Below are 25470 nucleotides of genomic sequence, written 5' to 3' on the forward strand. Positions count from 1 at the left end.
TTATCATCAGGATAAAGGAATTCCTGACCTCAAGACCCCACTACTTCTTCTCATCTTCTTCCTTCATACCTTGATTTCTTTCCTTCTCTGTCCTTCTCGCTGAGCTCTGAAGTCAAGGATAATCTAAGCATCCTCCTTTCACTACATGTATTTTATCTCCCCGTCTGTCTCCCAGAATGATGGTCTAAAGTGGCATCTCTAGAGTGCTAATTAGTCAGTTCTCACAGTCAAGGCTCTTAGTCCTGATTGTGTAACCAAGTCTACAGAGAGGCAGAGCAACCCAGAAAATGGTCCCAATGAGGACCAGTTTTATGCTGTAAAGAAAGGCCTTTGGGAGTACAGAACCTGTCTTACTTTGATGCATCTTACCAGAGAACCATGACCACAAGCCTCTCACAGTAGGACAGAAAGGGACCAGCACTATCAAAGAGGGAGAGAGAGCATGCCAAGAGTGTTCTCTTGGCTTCTCTTCACTTTCCTGTGTGGCATAGAAATCAATAAACTCGAGACCAGAGCGGTGGTGCAAGTGATAGGGCATTTTCCTTGCACACAATAACCTAGGATGGACCATGGTTTGACCCCCCCCAGCATCCCATATGGTCCCCCAAGCCAGGAGTGATTTCTGAGCGCATACCCAGGAGTAACCCCTGAGTGTCACCAGGTGTCCCCCTCCCAAAAAAACAAATAAACAAAAAAGAAATCAATAAACTCAAGGTGGGGAGGAATTATTTTTAAAAGTGCTTTTTATATATCCATCAAGAAATTACCTAGGGTGGGAGGGGACAACTCTGTTTTCTGCCTCTCCCCAAAAGTTTCAATATAAGGAAGAGAAAAAAGGGAAAAAAATCACAGAGTGTAAACAAGGAAGCCATACAGCCTGTGGCATGAGAGCTGTGTAAACCATCAGAGACACTCCTTTGACCACCTTACCTCCAGCCCTTTCAAGTACTGTCTCTTGAATCAAGGGGGCTCACAGGGGTTGACACCAAGTAAATTAGTAACAGGCAATAAATTATTGATATCAGAAGGTAGACCCTCTGGACATGGAGTGGGTAGAAAGGGCAGATAAAATATTCCAACTCTCAGCAGCATGAATAAGCCATTAAAAGAAGAATCTGCTGAAAACGAGATCCCGGGGGTGGGGTGGGGGGGTGGGATGGGCAGGCATCAAAGGCATGGTTGTGGGAAAGGGGAGCATTATGCAGATCATACCCTCCTGCAAAAGAAATGGAGGATACCCTCTTTGGTTCGAAAGCCCATGGGCATTGGCTTTCTTGTGAATAATTGGACCTAGCAGAAAAGAAACTTCTAGGTTTGTAGGCACTAACATGCGGGAGGCTCAAACCTGGATTTGTGTTCTCCCCACACAGAGCAAAAACCCCAGGCCTATGTCTCTGTGGTCTGCAGTAAATCAGCAATTTCTCTTTCACATTGTTCATTGCTATGGGTGGAAACACAGCAAACTGAGTACCAGTGATCCCAGGAGAGAAAGAGTTTTCTGGGAGAACTAAGCTTCCTGAAGGACTAGGAAAATGCTTCCTGATGGCTCAGCAGGGGAGACCACCCTGGTGATGGTGATACCCAATGACAGTGGATCACGTGGTTATTGGCAGATAGATTGCAGGTCACACCAAGGTCACCTTGGCCTTGCAGAGTGGACATCTCCTGCTCATCAAAAACTTGACCAGTATTACTCATGAATAAGAAACTGGGGAACTAGAGAGACATAGCAATGAGTTGAGCATTTGTCTTGCACAATGCTGACCTGAGTTCAATCTCTGACATCCTCTCTGGTCCCTAAAGCCCCACCAGAAGTGGACCCTGAGTACAAAGTCATGAATAAACCCTGTGCAATGTTGGGTTTGGACCCAAAAGCAAAAAGGGAAAAAAGAAAAAAAGAATTCTCAGTAACTGGGAATGATCCATTATATATACATGTTTAGTTAGAGTAAAGTTGGAACATGCTCATCTAAATAGAAAGATTGAATGGCAAATACTTGAAAAGTAAAGTGAGAGATGTTTGTAGTGACAAAAAAGAACTAAAGATGCATGAAGGTTTCCTGCCTTATATGCTGGGAAAAACACTCTTTTTGGGACAATGACCCCAGGTTCCAGAGCCCCCTAGGTTTCCTTTTCTTTTTCCAATTAAAATAGATATCCACCCTCTACCCAGGACCTGTTAAGCCTTTTGAACTACAGCCTAATTGTAGATTTTTTTTTCTGGGTCCTTTGAAATGTATAGAGGGAAATTCATCACTTGAGATCCCCAACACTCAGGGTTTGTTGGAGATTCAACAGTCTAAAGGGTCAGGTCAGCATCTGTCTTCACCAACTCTTCTCCATGGCTCTAAATTCTTTATTTTTGTTTTGGTGTTGTGGGGCCACTTAGCAATACACCTAGCAGTAATTATAGCTTCCTCCTGGCCAGGAATTACTCCTGATAGACCTCAGGGGACTCTATGGAATGCTGGGGGATCGAACCCAGGTCAGTCACATGCAAATCAAGCACCCTACCCATGGTACTATCACTCTGGCCCCATGAGATTCCAAGTTCTAAGGGCATAGTAGTGCTCAATACATCTAGTAGAGACTTTCCTGCCTGTGCATGGGAAGAGGAGGGCATGGGAGGATTTTGAAAATTCCTCTTGTTGGGGACAGGGAGTTAGGCTGTAAAAACTAGGACCTTTGCCCTGCCCTTCCATGAACTACACTCTGTTGGAAGCACTATGCAGATGACTTTCTTTTAATTAGGGGTTCATGAACCCCAGGGGCCGAGCACTACCATGAGCCTCAGTCCACTACCCAAAGAGAAATTAATATGAGAGATGATATGGAAAATGACGGGCCTGGATGTATGATTGAGGCAGACCTAGGTCTGTGTGCAGAGGTTAAGTGCAGAACTGCTCTGGCAGACATGAATGTTCATTGTCATTATCTGTCTTTTTATTCTTTTGTTTATTTTGGTTTTGGAGGTTATGCCAGTAGTGCTTAGAGGCTACTCCTACCTCTGCACTTGGGGATCACTCCCAGTGAAGCTTGGAGACCACATGATACCACAGATGGAACCAGTATTGACTAACTTTCTGGCCCCAAAGTGTGTGTGTGTGTGTGTGTGTGTGTGTGTGTGTGTGTGTGTGTGTGCCTTCCAAGTAATATTTAGTAGATCTGGATGGGTGGGGGGGGGGGGGTTCTTCCTGGTGATTCTTAACCAACCGTAGCAGCAATTCAGTGAAGCCTCATTCCTCCATTCTCCCTAGGTAACTTGACCTTACCTGCAAGACCCCGCCCATTCCTGGGAGGGGTCTTGGAAAAGGTAGATAAGGTTTTGACCAGAGGAGATTGGCTCTTTTGGTCTTTGGCCAGCATGGAGGTCAAAGGGAAGATGGCTGACAGGAGTTAAGATGCAGGGCTAGCTAAGAATGGCTGAATGCTTAAAAGGTTATGATATAGGCCACACATGTGGTGGATAGGGCATGAATAAAGCTGATACTTCCTGATGCCTGTCTCTGGATGAGTCTGATTCCGCCATTCACCTAAACCTGGGACCCGCCAGCTGAATGGAGATTGCGGAGCCATGTGGCCTGGGATGGCAGAGAAAAATCCATCCATCCACCTCCATCCAGATCCATCGTTAATTATTTAATGCAACATCTTCAGTACAAGGTCCTATGGATGTGTAGCTACTCAGGGTGCCTGTAACTCCAGTGGAACTTACCAGAGCATCTGGTGATGCTTGGGGGATCATGAATTGGTGGGAATCAAACCATTATCAACCATATGCAAGCCTTAGCCCCTACACTATATTTCCAGACTCCTCTCTGACTCCTCAGCTGCCATTTTATTCTGCCTTCATGGTACTACTACTCCGCCTAAGTACTACTAAATACTACCCCCTAACAAGTACATGGTACTACTAGTCCTCTAAGGGGGCATGACTACTCCCCCTAAGGGTCCAGGATCACATCCCAAGAACCAGTTTCCAGTCTGAAGGGCAGGGATTTAACAGGCTGCAAGAAAGAGGCTTTATCCACCACTTCCTTCTCACATTTTCCCTGAGTTCCAAGTCCAGGGTGAGGACAGGCCAAGCACCTCTCAATGTCCAGCAGAAATTCTCCAGAATCCTCACTGACTCAGGTCTTGCTTTTCACTGATGAGATGAATCATAAATTAGGGCAACAAATGGACTTATAGGACTATGATTTAGAGAGTATCTCCAGCCACACACAAGCAGAAGGATGAGACTTTCAGTCTTCCATGCAGGCACCCCTCAATTCAGCCTGGGGGACAAGCCACCAGGAATCTAAGTGTCATTCAAAAAAACTCTCAGACTAGGGCTGCCTGGATTCAAACCATTTGTCAATATATACCTCCCCATTACCCCACTCATGTTCCCATTCTTAATTTCATTATGTTCTCCAGGGATCATCAAGTGTCAAGGTTTGCTGTTGGGATTCAATAGCCCCATGTAAGCTTATCAGCACTGCCCCTGGTTCCCTCCAGCTCCTGAGCACTGGAGCCCAATGGTTTTCTGACAGTAAGGAAAGAGGTCATTTAACTTTCAGGAATGAAAATGAGCTTCCTAAAGACATTGGTGGCACAGTCAATGGCCTCACTTTGGAGTCATAAACTCCACAGAAAGGAGGAGATCAAAGCTTCCCCACCTGACTATTGAGACCCAGCTGCTTCTAAAGCTATGGGGGGTGGGGGGGTGGGAATCTAGGCTTTCTGGAAAAGGGGTCACTGCAGTGACTGTCTAAAAAGGACAAGCCCTGAGAAAGATCCTGAGTGCAGACCCTGGAGCAGCCAGTATAAAAGACAAATGACAGTTTCATTGTTAAAGGGTGACAAACAAAAAAGGCCAGAGAAAAGCATGGAACAAGCCAGGAGGGAGCCTCAGGGATAGTGGCAATGGGTAATGGTTTTCTCTTGGCAGTCAATAATCAGGGCACTGTGCTCTGAGCCATGCTGTGTGGACACTGGATCCCAATCAACAATGAGATAAGATGACAACAGATGGCCACTCTGGTCAGCAGTGCCTTCTCTGAGACTCCTGGTGTAATACAAAAGTAACCAAATATTCCAGATCTGGGCAGATAGACATATCACTTCAGTGCATGTCATTTCAGTGGATCCTTGCATGGCAAAGGAATCCTGAGGTATGAATCTGAAGTAGTGTATACCCTCTGTAGTGGCAAGTCCAATAATAGGGTACTTGTCTAGGACAACTCATCATGAAGAAGGAGGTGAGCCAGAGGGCCCTAGACAGACTATTCATAGGCTTAGCACAGGATAGGGAGTTAAATCAGGATGGGGTTCAGTTTCTAGAGGGCATCTAAGCTAATGTGTCCCCTACTTTCAAGCTGCGAAGTCTGACTATTCCTTGAGCACTACATAATAGATAGAAGCAATCTGTGGTCAGATCATATCTCTTTGGGAAATCATAGCCTGATTTTTTTTAACTCATCAATCTCAGACTGTAAAGCTTCTACCTTGGACAATGGGTTTCCATAAACCAGAGCTGTCAACAGAGTTGAGTACATGTCTTTAAACAGAACATTTCTGAGCTCATCATTTTCTAACATAAAAAAAATACAGCTCCCAGAGATGGTGTTTTGACACAAATTTGGCTAGGCTGTGCCTATAATTCTTTCACCGCACTTCAGGAACTCTTTCATGGTTTTCTACAAATCACAGCCCTGATCAAAATCAGCTAAATGTCTAGGTCTACAGCAACATTGCCATCTTCCTCCTTTGAATGAAACTCTATCATTGGGAGGACAGCAGCCACTGTGTTGGCAGCTTTAGCTACTGTGCTGCCCAACTGCTGCCCACTATGCTGACCTCACAGACACTCCGAAATAGTTGCAGAAGGAAAGAATGACTGTTCACTGTGTCTTCCCACTTGGTTCTTAAATGTGACATTTCCACTCAGTTTCAAAAATGGGATACATTTATCAAGCCCACGGCTTTTATTGAAACAATTTGCCTGTAGGTTCAATGCCTCAATCTTCTGATTTCTGATGTTAGTCTGCATTAGAATTATTTGGAGAACTAAAAGTATGCCTGCCTGGAACTGAAGAAATAGTACAATGGTTAAGGTATTTGCCTTGCACATTGTCAACCTCAGTTGACACATATGGTCTCCTGAATACAATCAGGAGTGACCCTTATGCATTGAGACAGGAGAAAGTTCTGAGCATCAATCAGGCATAGTGCCTAACCCCCCACCACCAACCACAAAATTAAAGCAAAAGAAAATATTGCCTTCCTGAGCTTTATCTCTTTGTTTCTGTTGTGCATAAAGAAATTTCTACATTCACTTACTTATGTGAAGCTCACATGGCTGAGCACATTGGAAAGTGAACTTTGTGGTAGCAAAAAAAAATGGAGCACTAAAATAGAATAACATGAGCAGAAAGAAATTTGGGATCTCCTGTCAAATGGGAAGAGTGATCTCAATATGGTTAATGGTCCCAGAAAAAAATGAGAGAAAAATATGTGAAAATTCTAAAAAGGTAGGTAAAGAATATACCTGTTCTCATATCATTACAGGCACATGAAGAGAGGATTCATCATTTACCAGGAAAAGACCATCAGGATCCCAATGAGATTTCATCTCCATGAAAAATGGTATTGTGGTGTCTCCAAAATACTGATGCTATTTATTACCCATAGATTAGATAGATCACACAAGGTATATATATTGCCAGTTAGAGTAAGGAAGGGCACCCAACTTTACCACATTACTCAAATAATACAGATGAAATGCATAATGTGATACCACTTCATGCCCATCAAAGTGACTTAAATCAAAATGACAATGACAGGTGTTGACAAGGATGTGGAGCAACTGGAACTCCCATACGATCAGTGACCATAATAACTGATGCAATAACTTCAAAGACCAGCATCACAGAGTTTAGGATAGCTGAATGTTTACATACTCTGTGGCCTAGCAACTGTGTTCTTGGCTCTATTTCCAGCAAAATGTATCCAGAATATGATCAACAAAATGTATATACAAGACATGTTAGTAGCATACTCTTCATAATAACTCCAAATAAAACCACTTGAATGGCCATCAACAAGCAAATGGTAAAGAGCAACCTGACTGGGGAAATTCTTATGCCAGCAATAACTATACTAAAAAGGCCTTGGACAAAGTCAAGGGTCTGACTTTCTACATTTTTTTTCTCCTTTTTTTTTTTTTTTTTTGTTTTTGGACCACACTCAGCAAGCACTTAAGGGTTAGTCTTGGGGACCATATGGGATGCCAGGGATAAAACACAGGTCAGCTACACACAAAGCAAATACTCTCCCCACTATGCTTTCACTTTGGCCCTGACTTTCTGCATTTCTGAAGTAGAAATAACAAGAGGGTGCACAGTACAGGGTTAGGGGGACATGAGGTTCCTTAAGCAGAAAGTTTAGAGGAGCTCAAGTGGTTTTGTGATCATGCTAGATCCAGCAGAGCTGATCCTCTGATGAGTGTGAGTGAGTCATACTTCATGTTTCATGTTATTAGGTGTCAGGTTTTTTGTACTGAAGAAGACACTCACTTCTGATCACTTATTGATCCCTAAGAATGAAGTCATTGGTAGCCACATCGTCCTCATGTGTCTAAGGTTAGTTTGAACCAAAACTCATTTGATTGCATTCTTGAGGCTTTGACTGCATCTTCTGAATCACCTGAAATGACTTCTAGGAGTAGTAGCCCTGAATCACTGCTTGGGACACCCTCCAAAAAATAACAATAACCTTATTGATGAATGAATTAGAAAAAGGCACAAGGAATCCTCATCTCCCAGCATCTAAAATATCCCATTTCTTGCTTTGAGTTACCTACCTCACAGCAGGTTCATGACTAGCAATAGCCTCCATTGGGCTGGTTCCCATTCTCCTTCTCCCCTAATCCCTGAATAACATACATAAGCTCTTGAACCAATTCAAACCACTTCCCAATTGCAAGGAAAACCCTACATATGAGGTAATTAATGCCCTACCTAGAACTGGACTGAATCCTTAGGAAAATAGAATCCATCTTCCATATTCTTGGCCTGGGAGCTCCATTGATCAGGACAACACAAAGAAGTGACATTGCTCTGAGTCTTTTCTGAAATCTCTGGTTCCCTGGATTCAACCCTGAATCATCCTCCCTGCCAACCTCAGGGAATATACAAGGACATACTCTACACAGACAGGAGCTGGGGGCCACCAGTAGATGGGTACAAAGAAAACAAAAAAGTCCCTTCTCTGCAGCAGAGCCCAGACTTGCAAGGTCTGCTGTTGGCAACCTCACATTGAAATGCACTTTTCCCATTTCAAAGCAGCATCAAGGCCTTCAGCTTGTTAGATTCCAGCAAAAAAAAAAAAAAAAGCCTGGTCTCTGCAGGCTTGACAACGCGAATGGCGTCCATCAACTTAATTTCCTTGGGGATCGTCTCAAACGCCCAGAATGAAAAGGCCCAGACCATTAAAACATCAAAAGAATGTTCTAAATGGTCATTAAAGTTCTATTCTATTTTCTTTCTTTCTTTCTTTTTATTTTTTTTCTTTTCTGGGAGCGGATTAGATTAATTCAATTGAGAATATTAGAAGTATCAAAGCTGACAGTGCGAATGTGTTGAGTTGGTCGGGGGCCGCCCTGCATCTTGCAGAACCATCTGTTCACTCGTGTTATAGGAAACACATGACAGGGAGTCGACGCCAAGCCGCGGGTTACTCACCAGGCCGGCACACGTAGACACGGCAACGGCGGAGGTGCTGTCATTGCGGATAAATCCCTGATAGAAACAGCGAGGCACCTGGGGCTCATGGGGCTCTGGGGTGCCGTTCTTTCCCAGGACCTGGACGTTGAAGTGACTGCTCAGGATTGCCGCTGGCTTCAGCTCCAAGTGCAGCTCCTGTCCAAATGCTGAAAATCGGTAATGCCGGGAGCGGCTGGGGCTCAGTGCCCAGCGCTTTGTCCGACCGCTGTGCAAAATGTCGTGGGAAATGTAGGTGCCACTCGAGTCCACTTCCACGGGGATGACAAAGACATAATCTGCAAGTCGGGGGAGAGTTGGGGAAAGAGGGCTCATGGTCAGCATCCGGAACTCACAGGACCCCAAAGGTGCCACTCAGAAGCTTGGCAAAGTGCATGGATTGGCTCCTAAGATCTCTCTCCGCAGCCGGGACAGACGTAGACAATATAGAGAGTTCAAGGGCACATTGTGGACTTGGCAATGAGCTCCGCCCTTGGGCTGCCCATGAAAGCAAAAAGCCCAACAATGTCCATGAAGGTCAAGAATGTCTGTGCGAGTCGCCCCAGTACTGATTCTCTGGGGAGAGCCATCTGGCCTTGTCATATATTAGCCAACAGCCATCCCAAAGCAAAGACAGGCAGGGAATCTGGGAGAGGGGGAGCAGGGAGACACAATTATTAAGTATAAAACCACAAAAGGAATGTCATTTGTTTTCAGGGAGATTAATATCTTTGAGCTGAAACCAAATTAGGGATATGATTTGGGAAAGGGGGGTTGGAGGGACGAGTTTAAGTTTCAAATGAAAAACTCTCAGGGCTACGTAACTCGAGCTGAGGCAGGGGATAATGAACCAGTTGACCACAGTTTGAGTTTTAAGTTGCCCGTGTTTGGTTCTACATGATGACAAAGCAGCCCGTGCTGTGAGCTCTTTGAACCATCTCTGGGACATTCACAGCTGGCTTGGCAGGCCGACCCCCTTGAATATTAAGCCTTCAACATAGGGGAGGCCGAGCAGTGCCTGGGAATTGTCAGAACTGCCTCCCCTCCCCAAGATGGGCTGGCATTTCAAATTGCTCAGGCACGTCGGGTGGGGGAGTGGCTGATCAGGGCACACCTGGAAAGGCACGTTCAAAAATACCTCCAGGGGGGTTTCCTAGAGCAGCACTAACTGCTGCTGCCTGTCTGCAAGAGGAAAGAGCTGAAAATCTATTTGCTGCTTAAATACACACACAAACACACACACACACACACACACACACACACCCCAAAGCCTACACACTGGTTTTGATCACCAAATATGAGACTGAAAAGCATCGTGCCACCACGCAAACAGCAAGACATTCTGCGTGTTTTCATCCTCTAGGCAAAAAAAAAAGGGGGGGGGGACACGAACTGGGAAAATGTTTAGAAACTTAGATATTGAACCTGGAAGAGGAGGCAGGTTTGAGTCATTTGGGTTCCCGGTGAGTAAAAGAAAGAGGTATTTCCCTTTTCTCAAAATGGTCAATAACAACACCCCCCCCAAATAAACCCAAATTACTACCAACCAAGAAGGGGCTAAAGGTGATAATCTAATTGGCCTGTATATAAAAAATAATGAGGGGTTCACTGTCCTCTGGTGCATGACTCCTATTCTAACACCTGTGGATGAGAAACTCCCATTTTACAGATTCTTTATGTTTAGCCTTTCTTCACCTTAAAGAAACTGAGCAGGATAGAGAATACACTTCTCTAGAAGAAGAAAAAAAAAAAGCTCTATTACATTGCTTAATTAAAGACAGCTTTTTTTTTTCTTCGCAAAAAGCTCTCTTCTCCCTCCACAATACAAAAACCCAAGTAAAAACCACTCCTTAAAACACCCACCCGCCAACCTCTCTGCAGTAAGTTGCTTTTAATATCCATGTCTCAAAACTTCAGAGCCTGCCTGCTCTGGCTGGGCAGCCATGCGGGCCCCTTACCCTTCTGGCCCTTGGGTGGAATCCACAAGAACAGCCCTTCCCCCCAACAAACACCTGCTCTGGGGCCGTATCCAAGGGGAGACAGAGCAGGTGGACATTCCTGCCCCACATCTTCTCTGTACCTGCTTGGGTATTTGAACTCCTGCAGGCAGTGGCTGAACAGAATGATCCCCACCCCCACACCTAATCCCCAGCCAGGTGGGACTGATGGAACATGAACTGTCACTTCTGAACAGGCATCAGTTTTTTTATTAACATTTATTATTATTATTATTAATTATTACCATCATCATCATTATGGTTTGGGAGCTACACCTGGCAGATCTCAGGGATTACTCCTGACAGTGCTCTAGGGACCATCTGCAGTGCCCGGGATGGAACCCAAGTCACTGCGTACAGAAGCAAACACCTTCCCCACTGTACTATAGCTCTGGACCATAACACCAGTCTTTTGTTGAACAAAAGGTGGAGCTCTGGAGTGCCAAGCCCTGGTTCTCTCCCGTCTGTCCCTCCTCGACTCCCTGGCACAATAATCCCCACGACCATCCTCACTCACACACATCCCCAGAGGAGCCCTTGGTCTTTCCAAAAGGAAAACTCAACCCAGAGAAGCTAAAAATGAAGCACCTGTGTTTGGAAGTCGAGGTCAGATCAGGAAACAGCTTTCCTGGAGCAAGGGAGAAGTATTAAAGACCAGGAGTTCCTTGGGGGGGGGGGGGAGCAGTGGGGTTAATAAAAGGCAAAAGGGAAAGGTGCTCTGATCATAAGAGGCCCGGAACCTCGTGAGCAAAATAGAGAAAAGGAGGAAAAGGAACAGAAGGGCTCCCCTGCTTTCAACAGAGCCCCCCACTCATAAAAGTACCTGCAGGCTTTCCCGAGAGTAGGGAAGGGAAAAAAAAAAGGGCTTTTACTACCCGCCGCCTCATCTTGTCCACTGCTAACTTCCCACCGCACCAAACTTGTTTATTTGTTTATTTGTTTTTATCCAGGTTATCTGTGAAGGAGCACAACTCTTCTGGTCTCCTTTCTGTGACTTACAGTGTCCGGGAAGCGCGCGCGCTCACCTAGCAGGTTAGGTTAGGGGATGCGCTTTTCGCTCTTGGAAGAGCGGGGGAAGAAAAGGACAAAGCGTCCGGAAAAGCCTTTTCTGGCTGGGGAGACGATTGGGAAGGGGAAAGATGGGGTGCAGATACGAACCATCGTTCAATCCGCCGCCGCTGCTGTCGCTGGCTAAGGCTGCGGCGCCCGCCGCACAGCACAGGCAGCACAGCTGGAGCGCCTGCAAGAGAAGCGGGGGACAGCGCGCGTGAGCGGCGCGGTGGGGCTCCCTCTGCTCCCCGCTCTCGGCTCACTACACCCCCCCCTTCCATCTCCCACGATGGGCACCTGCCTGGAACACGCGCCCCAGCCTCACGGACGCCCACGGCGGTCCCGAGCCGGCGGCGGAGAGGACGCACGCGAGTAGCAGGGCGCACTCCATGGTCAGGTGCGGGCGGCGCGCATTCTCCCCGCCCGCCCGGAGCGCGGCGCTCCAGGTGCGGCGCCAGGTGGGAGCCCACGGCTCACATGGCGGGGGACCCGGCCGTGCCCTGCTCCGGCTGCCCTAGCCTTCCGATGGAGCCGCAGCCCGCGAAGGACTCCCCCAGCCCTCGCGGGGCACGGCGGGGCGCTCCGAGTAACTGGTTGGCGCGCGCGCCCTTCTCCAAGCGCCCGAGGCCGGGGGACTTGAGTCGGTGCTGGCGGGCTGCGCGACCGCCCGTCGATGCGTCCGTCGGGGTCTGTGCGCGCGTCTGAAGCTCCCGGGGAGCCCCGCCAGCTGGCTCCCCCAGAGCCCGAGCCGAGCGCCCGCCTCTCCACCGCGCCGTGATTGGCGACCCGCGCGCGGCTCCCGGACCGAGCTCCGGGGCTGGAGCAAGGGCGTGAGATTCCTGGTCGGGCTCGCTCGGAGGGAGGGGACGCAGGGGGAGGGGAGCGAGCGCCCCGCCAGTCTTGGCCAACGTCATTTAAGCGCACGGAGGGATGGGCTGGAAAAGGGGGTGGGGGGGTGCTCAGGTAAACTGCGCTCCGCCTCCACCAGCCCCTAGTGAAATGGGCCAAGGTCTTGAATGCTTCCCAGAGTTGCAGGGACTCTGTCTCTGGGCCCCCCATCCTCGCAGGCTGGAGTTAGAACCCCCCAGATAAAGGCTTCTCTTCTTAGCTCTCCAAAAAAGAAATCCAGACAGCAAAGCTACTAATCTGCCACAGTCTGTGGGGGTTGGAACCTGTGGGGGCTGGTCGCTGCCCGGCGGGGTGTCTCAAGGCCTCCAAGGCTTTCCCTCTGGTCTAAGGGTCCCCGGCTTCCTTCTCCTCCACTTGGAATCCAGCCCACAATCCAACCTACAGAAATGAGCCACAACAAAGCCGTTCCTGCCGTCTCCAACCACAGGGCCAAGGCAGGGCGGGAGGGGGTGTGTGTCCCATTTGCTGCCCCTGAGCCAGTTCACAGATTTATTCCCAATGAAGAGTGAAATGTATTTTTCCTACAGGCCTGTGGGACCCCTCCCCCCCCAACACCCCACTCAAGCCAAAATGACCGCAATTGCTATAAAGGGGGGAAAAAAAAAACCAGGCTCTTAAATGGGCCAAAGCGAGGCCAATGTGACCGAGAGAGGGCGGTTGGAGTGATTCTCTGAAGATGTGTTTTATAAGGAAAGAGTAAGATCTTGCAAGTATGCCCAGAGCGACCAGGTCATGCGGAGCAAATGGTTAGATCTAATGAATTGGACAGTTTGGGGGGAGGTGGCAAGGAGGACAACATTATGGCCAAAATAATCCCCAATGTGGATCATGCACAAGATATGGACTGGTCAGAGGCAAAAGTTTGCTTGGGAAAAGTTGTTATCAAAATAAAAGGATTGATTGGAGGCTGTAAGTAACCAGGTGTCCCACTGGGTAGGAAGGGACTCCATAAAGATGAGATTCAGGCCACAGCATGAGGGAACTCCATTAACATGAGGTTCAGGTCAGTCCACAATGAGTGATATGCTTGGGGTTTTTTTGTTGTTGTTTGTTTTTTTGTTTTGTTTTTGTTTGTTTACTAAATACGATCATAAGGGGCAATGCAGAGAATCAGTCGAGGAATTGGATAACTGATTTTGCCTCCTGGCAAACTGTAGGTGTACCATGATTTGCTCACCCCCCAGGCCTGTCCATATAATATCCTGAAACTATTAGAGCTTCCTAAATATCATTTGTGAATAGAAACAAGCAAGGTTCCTCCAAAGTCTCCAAGGATAGGGATAGGTGTGTTTTTCTGAGCACTTTAGAATTTTAAAAGCATGACCAGGTGATGTCCTGGATGCTGCTTCTTCTCATGTCCCACGGCTGACCAACATGTGTGGTTGGACCACGTGGATGTCAGCTTCCAAGAGGACTCCCTACAAAATATTCTGATTCCTGAGCTTCAACGTTGAGCCCAAAAGTGCAAATATGTCTGGAGTGAAGCCCTGTGCATGAGGCCAATCCAGGGGACCCTTGGCTTTCTGTAGTTTGGGGAGTGGGCAGGAAGCAAAGAAATGTGGACTTAGGGACTGTTAGTCACAGAGAGTATGGAAGTGTGTCACAAGCCGCAGGCTGAAGATGTCTCACTGCAAGTTATGGTCAGAGACTCCACAATCAAACAGCAGAGGAGGGTCAATGGTTTGTCCACTTGCTGATATTGAGTGTGGCCCCGACTTGCATCTGGCCACTGGGACACACTGACCACCTCCATGGCTCTGTCTTTTGTTGCCCTCTTTTGTGGCCAGGAACTCAGCTCACTCTCTAAGGGCTCAGGTCTCAACAACTTTTTCCTGTACTGGCCTCTGGACAATGGTTTCACTGCAGTATGAGGGCTCTGAAGCATTTGTGACCAGGGCTGGGAAGACAGCAGTGACTCTGACCTTATATCCCCCATTCCCATCAGAAAACAATTCTGTGACAGAATCAGATGGCTTCTTGGGAGCAGAACTAGCTCCCTGGGATATGGTTTTTCTCCATCTCTAGAAGAATAATCTGTTACACACCCCCTCCATCCCTCATAAAATCCCATGGCCTTTTTCTCCATCAACCTGCTCTTGTGGCCTCTCATTCAACAGGAAAAAATGCTCTCAACTGCCTTCCTTATGAGAGAAAGGAAACTTCATCTTGGACATAATGTACATGCCATTAAATGTGTCCCTTCTGCTCCCACAGAACAACTGTACACAGGAGATTCCAGCTCTCCAAAGAACAGAACAGAAACCAAGACCCATCTCTCTATCTCTCTCTACATATATCTAAATATCAAAACTTGAAGCTGCATTCATTTGAAGATAATGGGTCGAGCTTCTTTTATAGCATCAATATGTAAACATTTCGTAGACATCATTTCTGGAGGCTAGGGGTTGATTTAGAAGGTCTAAGTCCAGGCACTAGCCCTGCAATATATATAAATCGCCTCTAGATGGTGACAGAGAGTCGCGAGCACTTGGTCCAGCCTTTCAGTCTTGGTCTGGAGAGAATTGCACCAGCTTCTAAGTTACTCTGAGATATAAATCTTAGCTGATTTTGATATTATTAAAGTAAGACACTCTAAGGGATATATGAAGCATGCAATAACCTGTCATTCTGTCTGGTCTGCTGAAGCAGAATACCGTAGACTGCATGGCTTAGCCACCAGCTAGGTTTCTCTCTCCCAAATTTTGGAGGCTCAGGTGACTGGGCTTCTGGCAGATCTAAGAAAGAAGATAGAGAGAGGGAACTGATGGAAATTTTGGAGAGAGATCACAGCTTCCATCTTAACTATTTAAATATCTGACCCTTGAAAACCAGTGATATAATTCTAGGCATTGGTTTTGCTACTTGTTATACTGACAGAGTTCAAAAATTTCCCTTAAATGTTATGCTTTCTATTTTGGACCTCCTCTGGGCTAAAGCAAGGGGTATGGGGCTGGTTGGGTTGGCATCCCTTATTATTATTATTGATTCATTTTCCTGAGGTCTCTGCATGGAAAGAAAGGAACACACAGCCCTCTCCCATCCCAACAGATGCTGACTGAATCCCTTTTCTGCAGAGATCAGCCCAGCACAACCTAAAGAAGGCTCTGCCCAGTTGTCCCCAGTCCCTGGCAGCTTCCTATAGAGACTGTCCAGGCCTTGACCAACAAGACCCTACAGCTACAAGAAGGCCTTAGCTAGGAACTCGGGAACCCGAATCCAGAATACACTGGGTTCAATATAATAGAACATCCCAAAAGGGATTTTGCTTCTCTGGGCAGTAAGGGTGACCTCTGACCAATGTTCTGGTCTGAAGAAATAGTATCACATACCCCCTAAAAAACTGAGGTGCAGGGGGAAGGATGGTGGAGGTGATAGAGCAACAGGCCCAGAGACTCTAACCACTCTGCAAGAACCCTCCAGAGAGATGGTGTGTAGCACACAAAAGAGGAACATTCAAGGCAAGGCAGCAACTACCTCAAATTGTGACAGTGGATCCCTGAAGCTCTGTAAACAGCACTGCTCAGGATTCCTGCTGCTCTTCCTCCTCATGTGCTCTCATTGAAACTTTATTTGCTTTCTTTCTTTAAGGTCCCCACCCCAGAGATGATCAGATGACAGGGTGGGCCAGAAGCTCAGTGGTACAAGGACATGGTGCTATTCACGCACAGAAACTTCCAGAATAGAGTGTGGTTTTGAGGACAGAATGGATCTCAGACTGCCTACAAAGTATACTCTGAACTTCTGTATCTTTTCACTCTTTTTCTCTCTCTCACTCTCTCTCACTTGCTCTCTCTCGCTCTCTTGTCCTTTTTCTCACTTGCTCTCTTTCTCTCTCCCACTCTCCCCACTGCTCCCCATATGTTTAGAACTTGGATGTTGGGTTTTTACACCTACACTTGTCTGATGTGGCCATTTCAGATCAGGGGAAGCTTCCTTGCCCTTCAACTCCCACGTGGTCCCCAGTGCCAAGTCATCTTGACAGAGGTGAGACTGAAGGGGCAGTATTAGAATGAGGTGATTTATTTCTACAAGCAATCTTCAGGCCAAGTTCTGAGCACAGTTTAAGGGTGGAATCCATTCTTTGCAAATGCTCTGGAATTGATCAAGCTGTCAAGGAAAGGGAAATGACTTTCATCTACACACCGGGATATCTTCACTGTCTGCCACCATTATCTCATGCTGCAAAGGCGTAGACAGCTGATGGGGATTCCCAGACCCACCCAAAGCTCTCCCCAAAGCCCATCTTCCCCAGAAGTCTAGGATGGAGGACAGAGCCATAGTACAGTGAGGAGAGCACTAGCCTTGTACACAGCATCCCGTATGGTCCCCTGAACACTGCCAGGCATAACTCTGGGCACTGCCAGGTGTGCACCCAAGAAAAAACCCTCCAATAAATAAATAACTAAAAGTCTGGAACTAGGTCCAGAGAGATAGTATAGTGGGTAAGGCATTTGCCAACCTGGGTTCAATACCCAGTATCCCATATGGTCCTCAGCCCTGCCAGAAATTTTTCCCTGAGTAACTCCTGAGCATTACTTTATGGCACCAAAACCAAAAGAAAAATAAAAGGCAGAAAACTTCCCTGCCTAGGAATAATAATCAGAATCACCAGATCATTTCTGGAACTCTCTTCTCATGTTCATCCCTAGGAGTATTCCAGCAAATGTGGCTCCTAGTGCTTCTAATGTGCCTGAATCTATTATAAAGCAGCCCTTGTGCCTCTATACACAGGTCTCCTCCTGACGCCAACACAACTTCCTAGCCAGGAAAGCTACACATATTGGGGGGGGGGGTGCCTTTCTGTTTGGTTTTCTTCTAGTTGGTTGGTTTGGGGCCCACACCTGGCTGTGCTTCGTCCACACCAGGCACAGTATTCTAGGGAACATTTGGTGCTGGGCATACAGAGCCTGCACTCCTGCCCACTGAGCCATCTCCTAAAGGAAGCCTTGGCACTATTTTCTAAGCAAGGAGCAAATTGGGACAGAAGTAATGAAGGCTTGGGCTATAGCAATAAGCAGCAAGTGTTGACATTTGTGGCTTATTTGACTCAATTTGTAATGAACAGAGAGAAATTTGCCTTCAAAACATTCCCCTGTTCCATCTTCTGATGGCATGTGTGGCTTTGACAGACCTGACCACAGTGTCTATAAAGTTCTATTAACGAGCAAAAGTTATTGTCTCAAGGGTCAGGGATGAAGCTCGGCAATGGTGAGGCCCTGGGTTGGAAGATTGACACTGGGGGGAGGGGAAGAAAAATTATATATAATATATTATTATGTTATTAACTATTTATTCAAATATATAGTTATTGCTTATATTATATATAAATATATACTGTATATAATACTATATGTAACATATATGTAATTGTATGTAATATTATATATAGTATATATTACATACCAAAGAGGGAGGAAGTGGGTAAGACACAGTTTGGAAGAAGAAAGAATCCACATTTGAAAGGTGCTTACCATGGTGCCTGATAAGAGCCTGGAGAGGTTTGTGGGCATCCTCTGTGCTACAGAAGGAAACCTGTTCCCAAGTAGACAAGCAATAAGATGACTCTGTGTCCTAAAGCCTCCTCCTTGACTCCTTAAAATTTTGATTCTTTTTTCAGGTGGAGGGGCACATCTGGTGGTACTTAGGGATTGGTGCCCTGGCTCTGTGCTCAGAGATGCTTCCTTGTGGTATTCAGGAGACCTATGCAATGCCAGGGATCAAACTAGAGTTGGCTGCATGCAAGGCAAGTGCCTTACCCATTGTGTTATATGTATGCCTTCTAAATTCGGGTTTTGGGGGGTTTGGGCCACACCAGCAATGATCAAGACTTATTGCTGGCTCTGCTTTTGGAGAACACTCCTCATGGGGCTCAGACTCCATATGGGATGCCAGGGATCAAACTGCATGTCATCTGCATGCTATCTCTCCAATTCTCAAATCCCCGTTCTTCAGCCAAGAACCCTCTGAGTTTTCCTTCTTACCTCAGTCTGGGGTGAATTTCTGTCCCTCAAATCCAAAAGCAGCCTTAGTGCATCTGCTACATGAGCTTGAAAACAAAGGTCACCTATTAGGGCAGTACCATTCCCAATTCACATCTTGAATGCAGAAGCTTCTATGAAATATCCTAAGCAGAATCCCAGCCCCCTGGAAGCTGTTCCCCACACTTAGAGCCTTGTGCACACAGACCCCACTCGCTGATCCTTGAAAGAGGATTCTTCAAGAAGGATACATTTGAGAGCTGTTCCATGCCCAACACTCCCACACATCCCATTCAGGGCTGAAGTTGCCCAACACTGTGCCCAGGTGCTTTTTTAAGATGCAGTCTCTCTCAGCAGTACCTATCATCCAACGAAACAGACATGGAAATGCAGCAAATTTCCACAAGTGTGTCTCCCTCTGGGCCATGGAGGCCATAGAGGGTGCTGTAGAAATCCAGAATGCCCTGAGTTTCTCCTCTGCCTGGGCAGCTCCACCATTCCTGGGGGCTGACCGGGGGCTCAGACAATATCTCAGAGTCAGTAGCTACCCTGGAGACCAGCTCAGTATACCCTCCAGTTTCTGGGCTGTCCTTTGGCTATCTGAAAGACGAGATGCCACCTGTGTCTGCAGTGCCCATTCACCCCTGGGTGTACACAGCTCTGAAAGTCTCTTGTGGAAGGACTGGACTGTCCCCTGAATCATTCTGCCCTTAGTCACTTATAATGAGCTGCTTTGGGACCCAGCCCATGCTCTGCAGACAAATCTCATATGCACTAAATTGACAATGAAGCCACATAAAAAGACTACACAGCTGTTAGGAAAAATGAAGTCATGAAATTTTCTTATCCATGGATGGATATAGAGTGTACCATCTGAGGTAAAATGAGTCAGAAAAAGAGTGATACACAGTCATCTGAGATCTAATGATCACAGTTATCTATAGGATATTAAAAAGAAACACCATGGAATGAGAATAATGCCCAAACACAATAGAAATGATGGAAGGAGTGAATGCAGTTGAGACAAAGAAGGGACCACAATAACCATAACAGTTGGAAATGATCACTCTGGACAAGAACTGAGAACAGAAAAGTGATGTACATGGCACCTCTTCAGTAATAATATTACAAACTATGGTACCTAAATAAAAGGGGGTAAAGAGAGAAAGAGAGAGGTATCTGTCATAGAGGCAGAGACAGCTAGGGATGGAGGTGTATGGGAGAGGTGACTAGGAAAATTGGTTGCAGAAAATGAACACTAGAGAAGGAACAGGTATTGGAACATTATATGACTGAAGCTCAATCATCAACAACTTTTTAACTCTACCTCATGGTGATTCAATTAAAAAATACTTAAAAAAATATAGTGGGAATGTACACTGGGAAGGGATGGATGTTGAAACACACTATAACTAAAATTCAACTACTGACAACTTTGTAACTGTGTGTCTCATGGTGATCCAATAAAAATCATGAAATGCAGCAAAAAATTAAAGAGTAAATATAGAGACAATCCAGGAGGTATGGCTCTTGCTTTGCATGCAGCTGTTCCCACATGGATCCCTAAAAACCTCTATTGTTCCCTGAGCCCCACCAGGAATGACCCCTGAGCACCAGAGCAGGTTCTTTGGAGGTATAGACAGCAAGTAGGGAGGGCACAGCTGATTAGAACTATTTTCACTGTCATCCTGGTTCCCAGACATGCACAGGAGAGCTCAGCATGTTTTAGAATAGTGTAATGGAAACCTAACCCCGGGATGGGCTGGTGTTTCAGAATGCAGAGATGGGGTCTTCCATCACCCTCACAGTCAGCTTCATCTGGAGATCTTATTCCAGCACCCCAGCAAGTCTGCATTGGCCCCTCCTCTGTCCCTCCTGTGGGCTCTGGTTTCTTTTTATTGGATCACACCCAGCAGTGCTCAGGAGTAACCCCTGGCTCTACATTCCAAAATCTCTTTCTGGTGGTGCACAGGGGATCCTATAGGATGACATAGATCAAATGTGGGTAAGCCATGTGCAAGGCAAATGCCTACCTGCTGTTCTAGTGTTCTTGGATTTCTATTTCTTAAAAACAAACAAACAAACAAACATTATTTTAGGGTCTGGCATGATAGAACAGCAGGGAGGGCATTTGTCTTGCATGTGGCCAATCCAGGCTCGATCTCCAGCAATCCATATGTTTCCCTGAGCACTGCCAATAATGACTCCTAATTTCAGAGCCAGGAGTAACTCCTGCATCACCAGATGTGACCCTAAATAAAAACAAATTTAAAAATTATCTTAGGCACCATGGCTTACAGTATTGATAAAGGTTCCAGGCATAAAACACCCGATCAAACAACCTTGTACTAGAATGTCCATTTCCACTACACCCAGTGTCTGTCTTTTCCCCTCTATACCAGCTCCTTCCTACTGAAGACCAAACTCTATGTTCCATTTTTCTTTTGGTCATGGTTATTCATTCTCCTACTCTATTTTTTATATATCTCTGTTTTATATATATATTTTATATATAAATGAAGATCATTCTGAATCTGTCCCTCTTTGACAGACTTTACTCAGCTCATATCTTTCCAGAACCATCCAAACTCATGGGCTCCAGGTTCATTCGTGGCTTTGCTTACCCCCACTGGTCTTACTTCCTCTTTTTCCTTTTCTCTCTAGAATGTCCATCCCAGTAGCCCTAGAAGACCCAAGATTTCCCTGATAGTTTGATCTGTCAGAGTCATTCAGCATGCTCTCAGCCAGGGTCTGTGTTGTGGGGATGGCTGGTAAAGGTAGGAGGTGGCAAACCCACAATTGTGGTATAGTACAAGCTGGGAGCACCTGGATTTCCACCACCTGATTTCCAACGGCTGATGATTCTGAGGTCACCGTCTCTGTGGTTGAGGTCTGGCCCTCAGCCAGCTGCTTAGAGATGTTTGATAACTGTAGGAATCTTAAAAGGTCTCTGGGGGATTCAACCGTGAGGAAAAGTTTCAAAATCTCTGCTCAAGGGCAGTGGTTTTTCAACTGGCAGCTTGAGGATAGGCCCACATACAGATAAGTTCTAGTGTTCAGGAGGTGATAAAACTTCACAGCCACTTGTCTAGAGCAGAATTATTCACATGCTCCTTCCATGGCTCTCAGGAAATTCTAGGGGGTAAAAATAAAAATGCATCAGGGACCAGAAAGCATCCTACAGTGGCTAGGATATTTGCTATGCACTTTGACACTTGGGTTCAATCCTTGGCATCCCAGATGGTCCTCTGTGTACCATTATGAGTGAGTCCTGAGTATAGAATCAGGATCAAACACTGCCAAGTGTAACCTTCCCAAAAAATATATCACCTAAAACAAAAATAAATTGCATTAATATAGGTGATGGCACAGCCCAAGACTAGGAGCCAACTGGAAGGAGGAGGACTACAGGAGAAAAATAAGGCTGGACAGGGGTCACAGTCGGGAAAACGTAGAAAAATGCTAGTCTAAAGCAAAGGTCATCAATCCCCGGTTTGTGGGCTGTGTGAGTGTAGGAAGGTTGAACCCCACTGATTTCCAGCCTTAGCGATACGCAGGACAGGTAAAGGTACACAGGTGTGGAAAGGTTGCAGAGTCGTGCTTGCTCTTAAGTAACAAGACTCCAGAGCTCCCCACTCTCCTCACCCTACTATAGCTTCCCCAAGTTCTGACACCCTACCATGGCTTCCCCAAGTTCTGGCATGGCTGCCACCTCAGCACCAGATGTTCCTAAGACAAGCAGAGTCTTACCCAGCCCAGCTCTGTGGCATCAGCACCTGTAGTCAAGAGCCCCAAAGTTCATGAGCAGAGAGCAGCGGCAGAAAGCAAGCCCTGTAATGGGGTTGGGGGACATTGGTCCTCCGGGGAAACTCTTGGCAGGTCTCCTGCCCTCTAGAAGCCTCAATTTTCCCAGCGGCAAGATGTCAAGGAGCATTATGTGGCAGGAATATGGAGAGTAGTGCTGGGTTCTCCTGAATTCATGGAATTTACTCTAAGTGGCAGCTTCATTAGCATGCTCCCCTCTCTTTTTCTCCCCCTCCCTCCCAGCCTACTCCAGTGAGGTTGCACAGAGCCAGTAATCTGTTTTCTGGGGGTCCCAATAGGCATGCAGGGAAGCAGAACAGGGAAGCAGCTCTCAGGATCCCAGCGTCACATCCAAATGAAACATTTCCCATGTTAAGCGTTGCAAAGCTCTCCGCACACGGCCCTGCAGCACTCAGGACATCAGGATCTGTCTCTACCCCATTACACAATCACACACACGCAAACACACGCTGAGAGAGCTGCAGGGAGCTTGCACCCCGTTCCACAGGCAATTTGCATCCAGAAGCTGGGTTGCGGCGACTTGGCCCACCAAGCTTGAGGTTGGCAGCTTGTCTAAATTCTGCAAAGCATCCTTTCTTTCCCGGAGGGGGTGGGGGGGGAAGGCAGATCATTTAAAACCAATTATTGGGAACTCAGCTGGCATTTGCAAGGGATTCATGTGAAAATCCAAGAGGAATCCTAGGAAAAAGGAAGGGGGCGTGGGGAACTTCTATGTTGAACACAGGCTGGGGTCTCTGTAGAGAGGAATTCCCAACACCAGAGGCTGCAGCCAGGATCCAACCCACGGCTTTATTAGGCTTAATTTTCCACAGAGCATCCCTGGGACTTATGAAGAATCCGGAGAAGAGAGAACCCACGTGCATCTGCCCACGGTGGGGGGGGGGGCAGAGTGGGGCATTTTCATGTGCATCGCATTCAGAACTTCCATCTCCCCAGCGAAGTGGGCTGTGCCTCCATGGTGGGTGGCCCCAATTAAGCCTATGCCTAGTGTGTTTCCGCCCAGGCTGCCTGGAAGGCGGCCAGGGCTGATTAGAAAGCAGGTACCTCAAATGGCCCCGTACTGCCGTAATGAAAAAGCCCTGGAAAAACTGCTAGAGACACAGAGGAAAATCATTACAATTGAACCCTCCTCTCCTTTATGCTCCCTCGTGTCTTGGGGAAAAAAAAAAAAAAACCCACGACTTCACAATTGCCTAAATATTGCCTTGCCCGGTGAAGTTAACTGTGTACTAAATGAAAGCTCTCATCCTGGGGCACAGTGCTGAACACACGGCTTTAATTAGAATTCACTTCTTAGGGGCTTAAAGCAAATACAGAGCATGCAGACAAAAACCAAACAGTCACAGCCCCTCCTCCCTGCACCCCAAGCAGATAACTCATAACCCAACATATTCCATACTCCAAATACTCAGTTGAATACAGAGTGTCTACAGATAGGAATTCGTTTTAAGATAGTGAGAAACATTTTTTTCTTTGTATGATAAAGCACAGTGATTTGGGGAACATGAAAGAAGGAAGGGCCTACTGAAAGAAGAAGAATAATTGCTCAGGGCCAGAGTGATAGCACAGTGGGGAGGGTGCTTGCCTTGCACGTGACTGACCTAGATTTGATCCTCAGCATCCCATATAGTCCCCCAATCACCAGAAATGATTCCTGAGCGCAGATCCAGGAGTAACCTCTGAACACAGCTGGGTGTAACCCAAAAATAAATTTTTATAAAAGGGTGAATGCAGACCACTGAAGAGTGCAATCTTACTTGGTTCAATAGCAACACGACAAAGGTGTTCTTTTTTCTAAGCTTTTCATGGCCAGGAAACTGGGGCTCACTGACAGGTGTTTACAGACCAAGGCCTCAGAGATAAGGAGGCAGAGCCTGGATGTAGCCCCCCAGCAAGGGCATTGCAAAGGCCCAAGTACAGAAGGCAACTGGCCCTGTGTTAGGCTTTGTACAAGGCAGAGGCCTGATGAAAGAACACAGGAGATGCACCTTTCTGCCTATTTCCTCTTCTCCCATTTCACACCGGGCCACAGCAGCCACAAAACATTAGATTTTCAAGGCCTGATCTCTTTCAAGAGTGAGTAACTCAGTATTCAAGTCTACAGGTGGGTACTCTTAGGGGGTTAGTGACTAATGAGAACCGGGAAGGGTCAAATATGAGGCAAGTTCTACATCTCAGCAAGTTCCAAGCAGCGCAGGAGAAGACTCGGATTGGGTTAGGACATGATTAGGAATCAAATAGCAATCCCAGTTGCTCTTGCTAATTGACAGATGACTTGGAACTGGGCCAGCCCTGTGGTGCCCATGTAAAGAAATGAAATATCAGTTTCCTAATCTGGAAAATGGATGTCAGAAGCTATGATTGGGTGCGGGGTATGAAAGAATCTAAAATCAGGCCTCTTTCTCCCAGAAACATCCAGAGATTCACCCCACCTGAATTCATGATCGTTTATCAACTTTTTCCCAACTAGAACCCCTTGTCAACCTAGTTTATTCCTTGTGGTTCCCTGGTTCCCCTCACCTCTGTTGTACTGGTTGATCCCTGGTCCAGGCCCCACCATTGATGCAGTTTTCACATGGTTCCTTGTAATCTCCTGGAAGCCCACAGAGGGTGCTAGATGACCCCTGGTTGAGAAAGCTATCTTAGTATTTCCCATTTCCCATATTCCTTTCTCAAGGAAGCATTGGGAAGATCTTGGGAGATTTGTTTGCAATTGGGGGTGCTTCCTGTTTGCTTCAAGAAGGCATATTTATTTCCAGGGGTCCATGGGGGAGCATTTTGGTGATCACACATGGGCTAGCATCAGTCCACAACATAAAGACCAATCTTGGCACAAAAGCAAATGCCCTTGATCCAAACTCCTCTGCCTGTAATGCAACATTTCTGAGGCCCCTCTTCCTGCCCATCACACTCAGGACTTTGAAAAGGTTTTTTACCAAAACACACAAACCTCTGCTTTCTAGCCAA

At 46.6% G+C, this 25470-nt stretch overlaps 1 protein-coding gene across 1 annotated transcript in view; it reads right to left on the bottom strand.

The window, feature by feature from the left end:
• ADAMTS18 (ADAM metallopeptidase with thrombospondin type 1 motif 18) overlaps positions 1-12248 on the bottom strand; it is a 131180-nt gene extending 118932 nt beyond the window's left edge. The window contains exons 1-3 of the mRNA XM_049786271.1: positions 12093-12248; positions 11900-11981; positions 8727-9043 (exon numbers count right to left, since the gene is read on the bottom strand). Coding sequence (XP_049642228.1) covers positions 8727-9043; positions 11900-11981; positions 12093-12182 — 489 coding nt within the window. The 5' untranslated portion in view covers positions 12183-12248. The remainder of the gene's footprint in view (positions 1-8726; positions 9044-11899; positions 11982-12092) is intronic.
• Positions 12249-25470: the final 13222 nt, after the last annotated feature.

The sequence above is a fragment of the Suncus etruscus genome, chromosome 14 (genome assembly GCF_024139225.1).
Source record: "Suncus etruscus isolate mSunEtr1 chromosome 14, mSunEtr1.pri.cur, whole genome shotgun sequence".
In the NCBI taxonomy this organism is placed as follows: Eukaryota; Metazoa; Chordata; class Mammalia; order Eulipotyphla; family Soricidae; genus Suncus; species Suncus etruscus.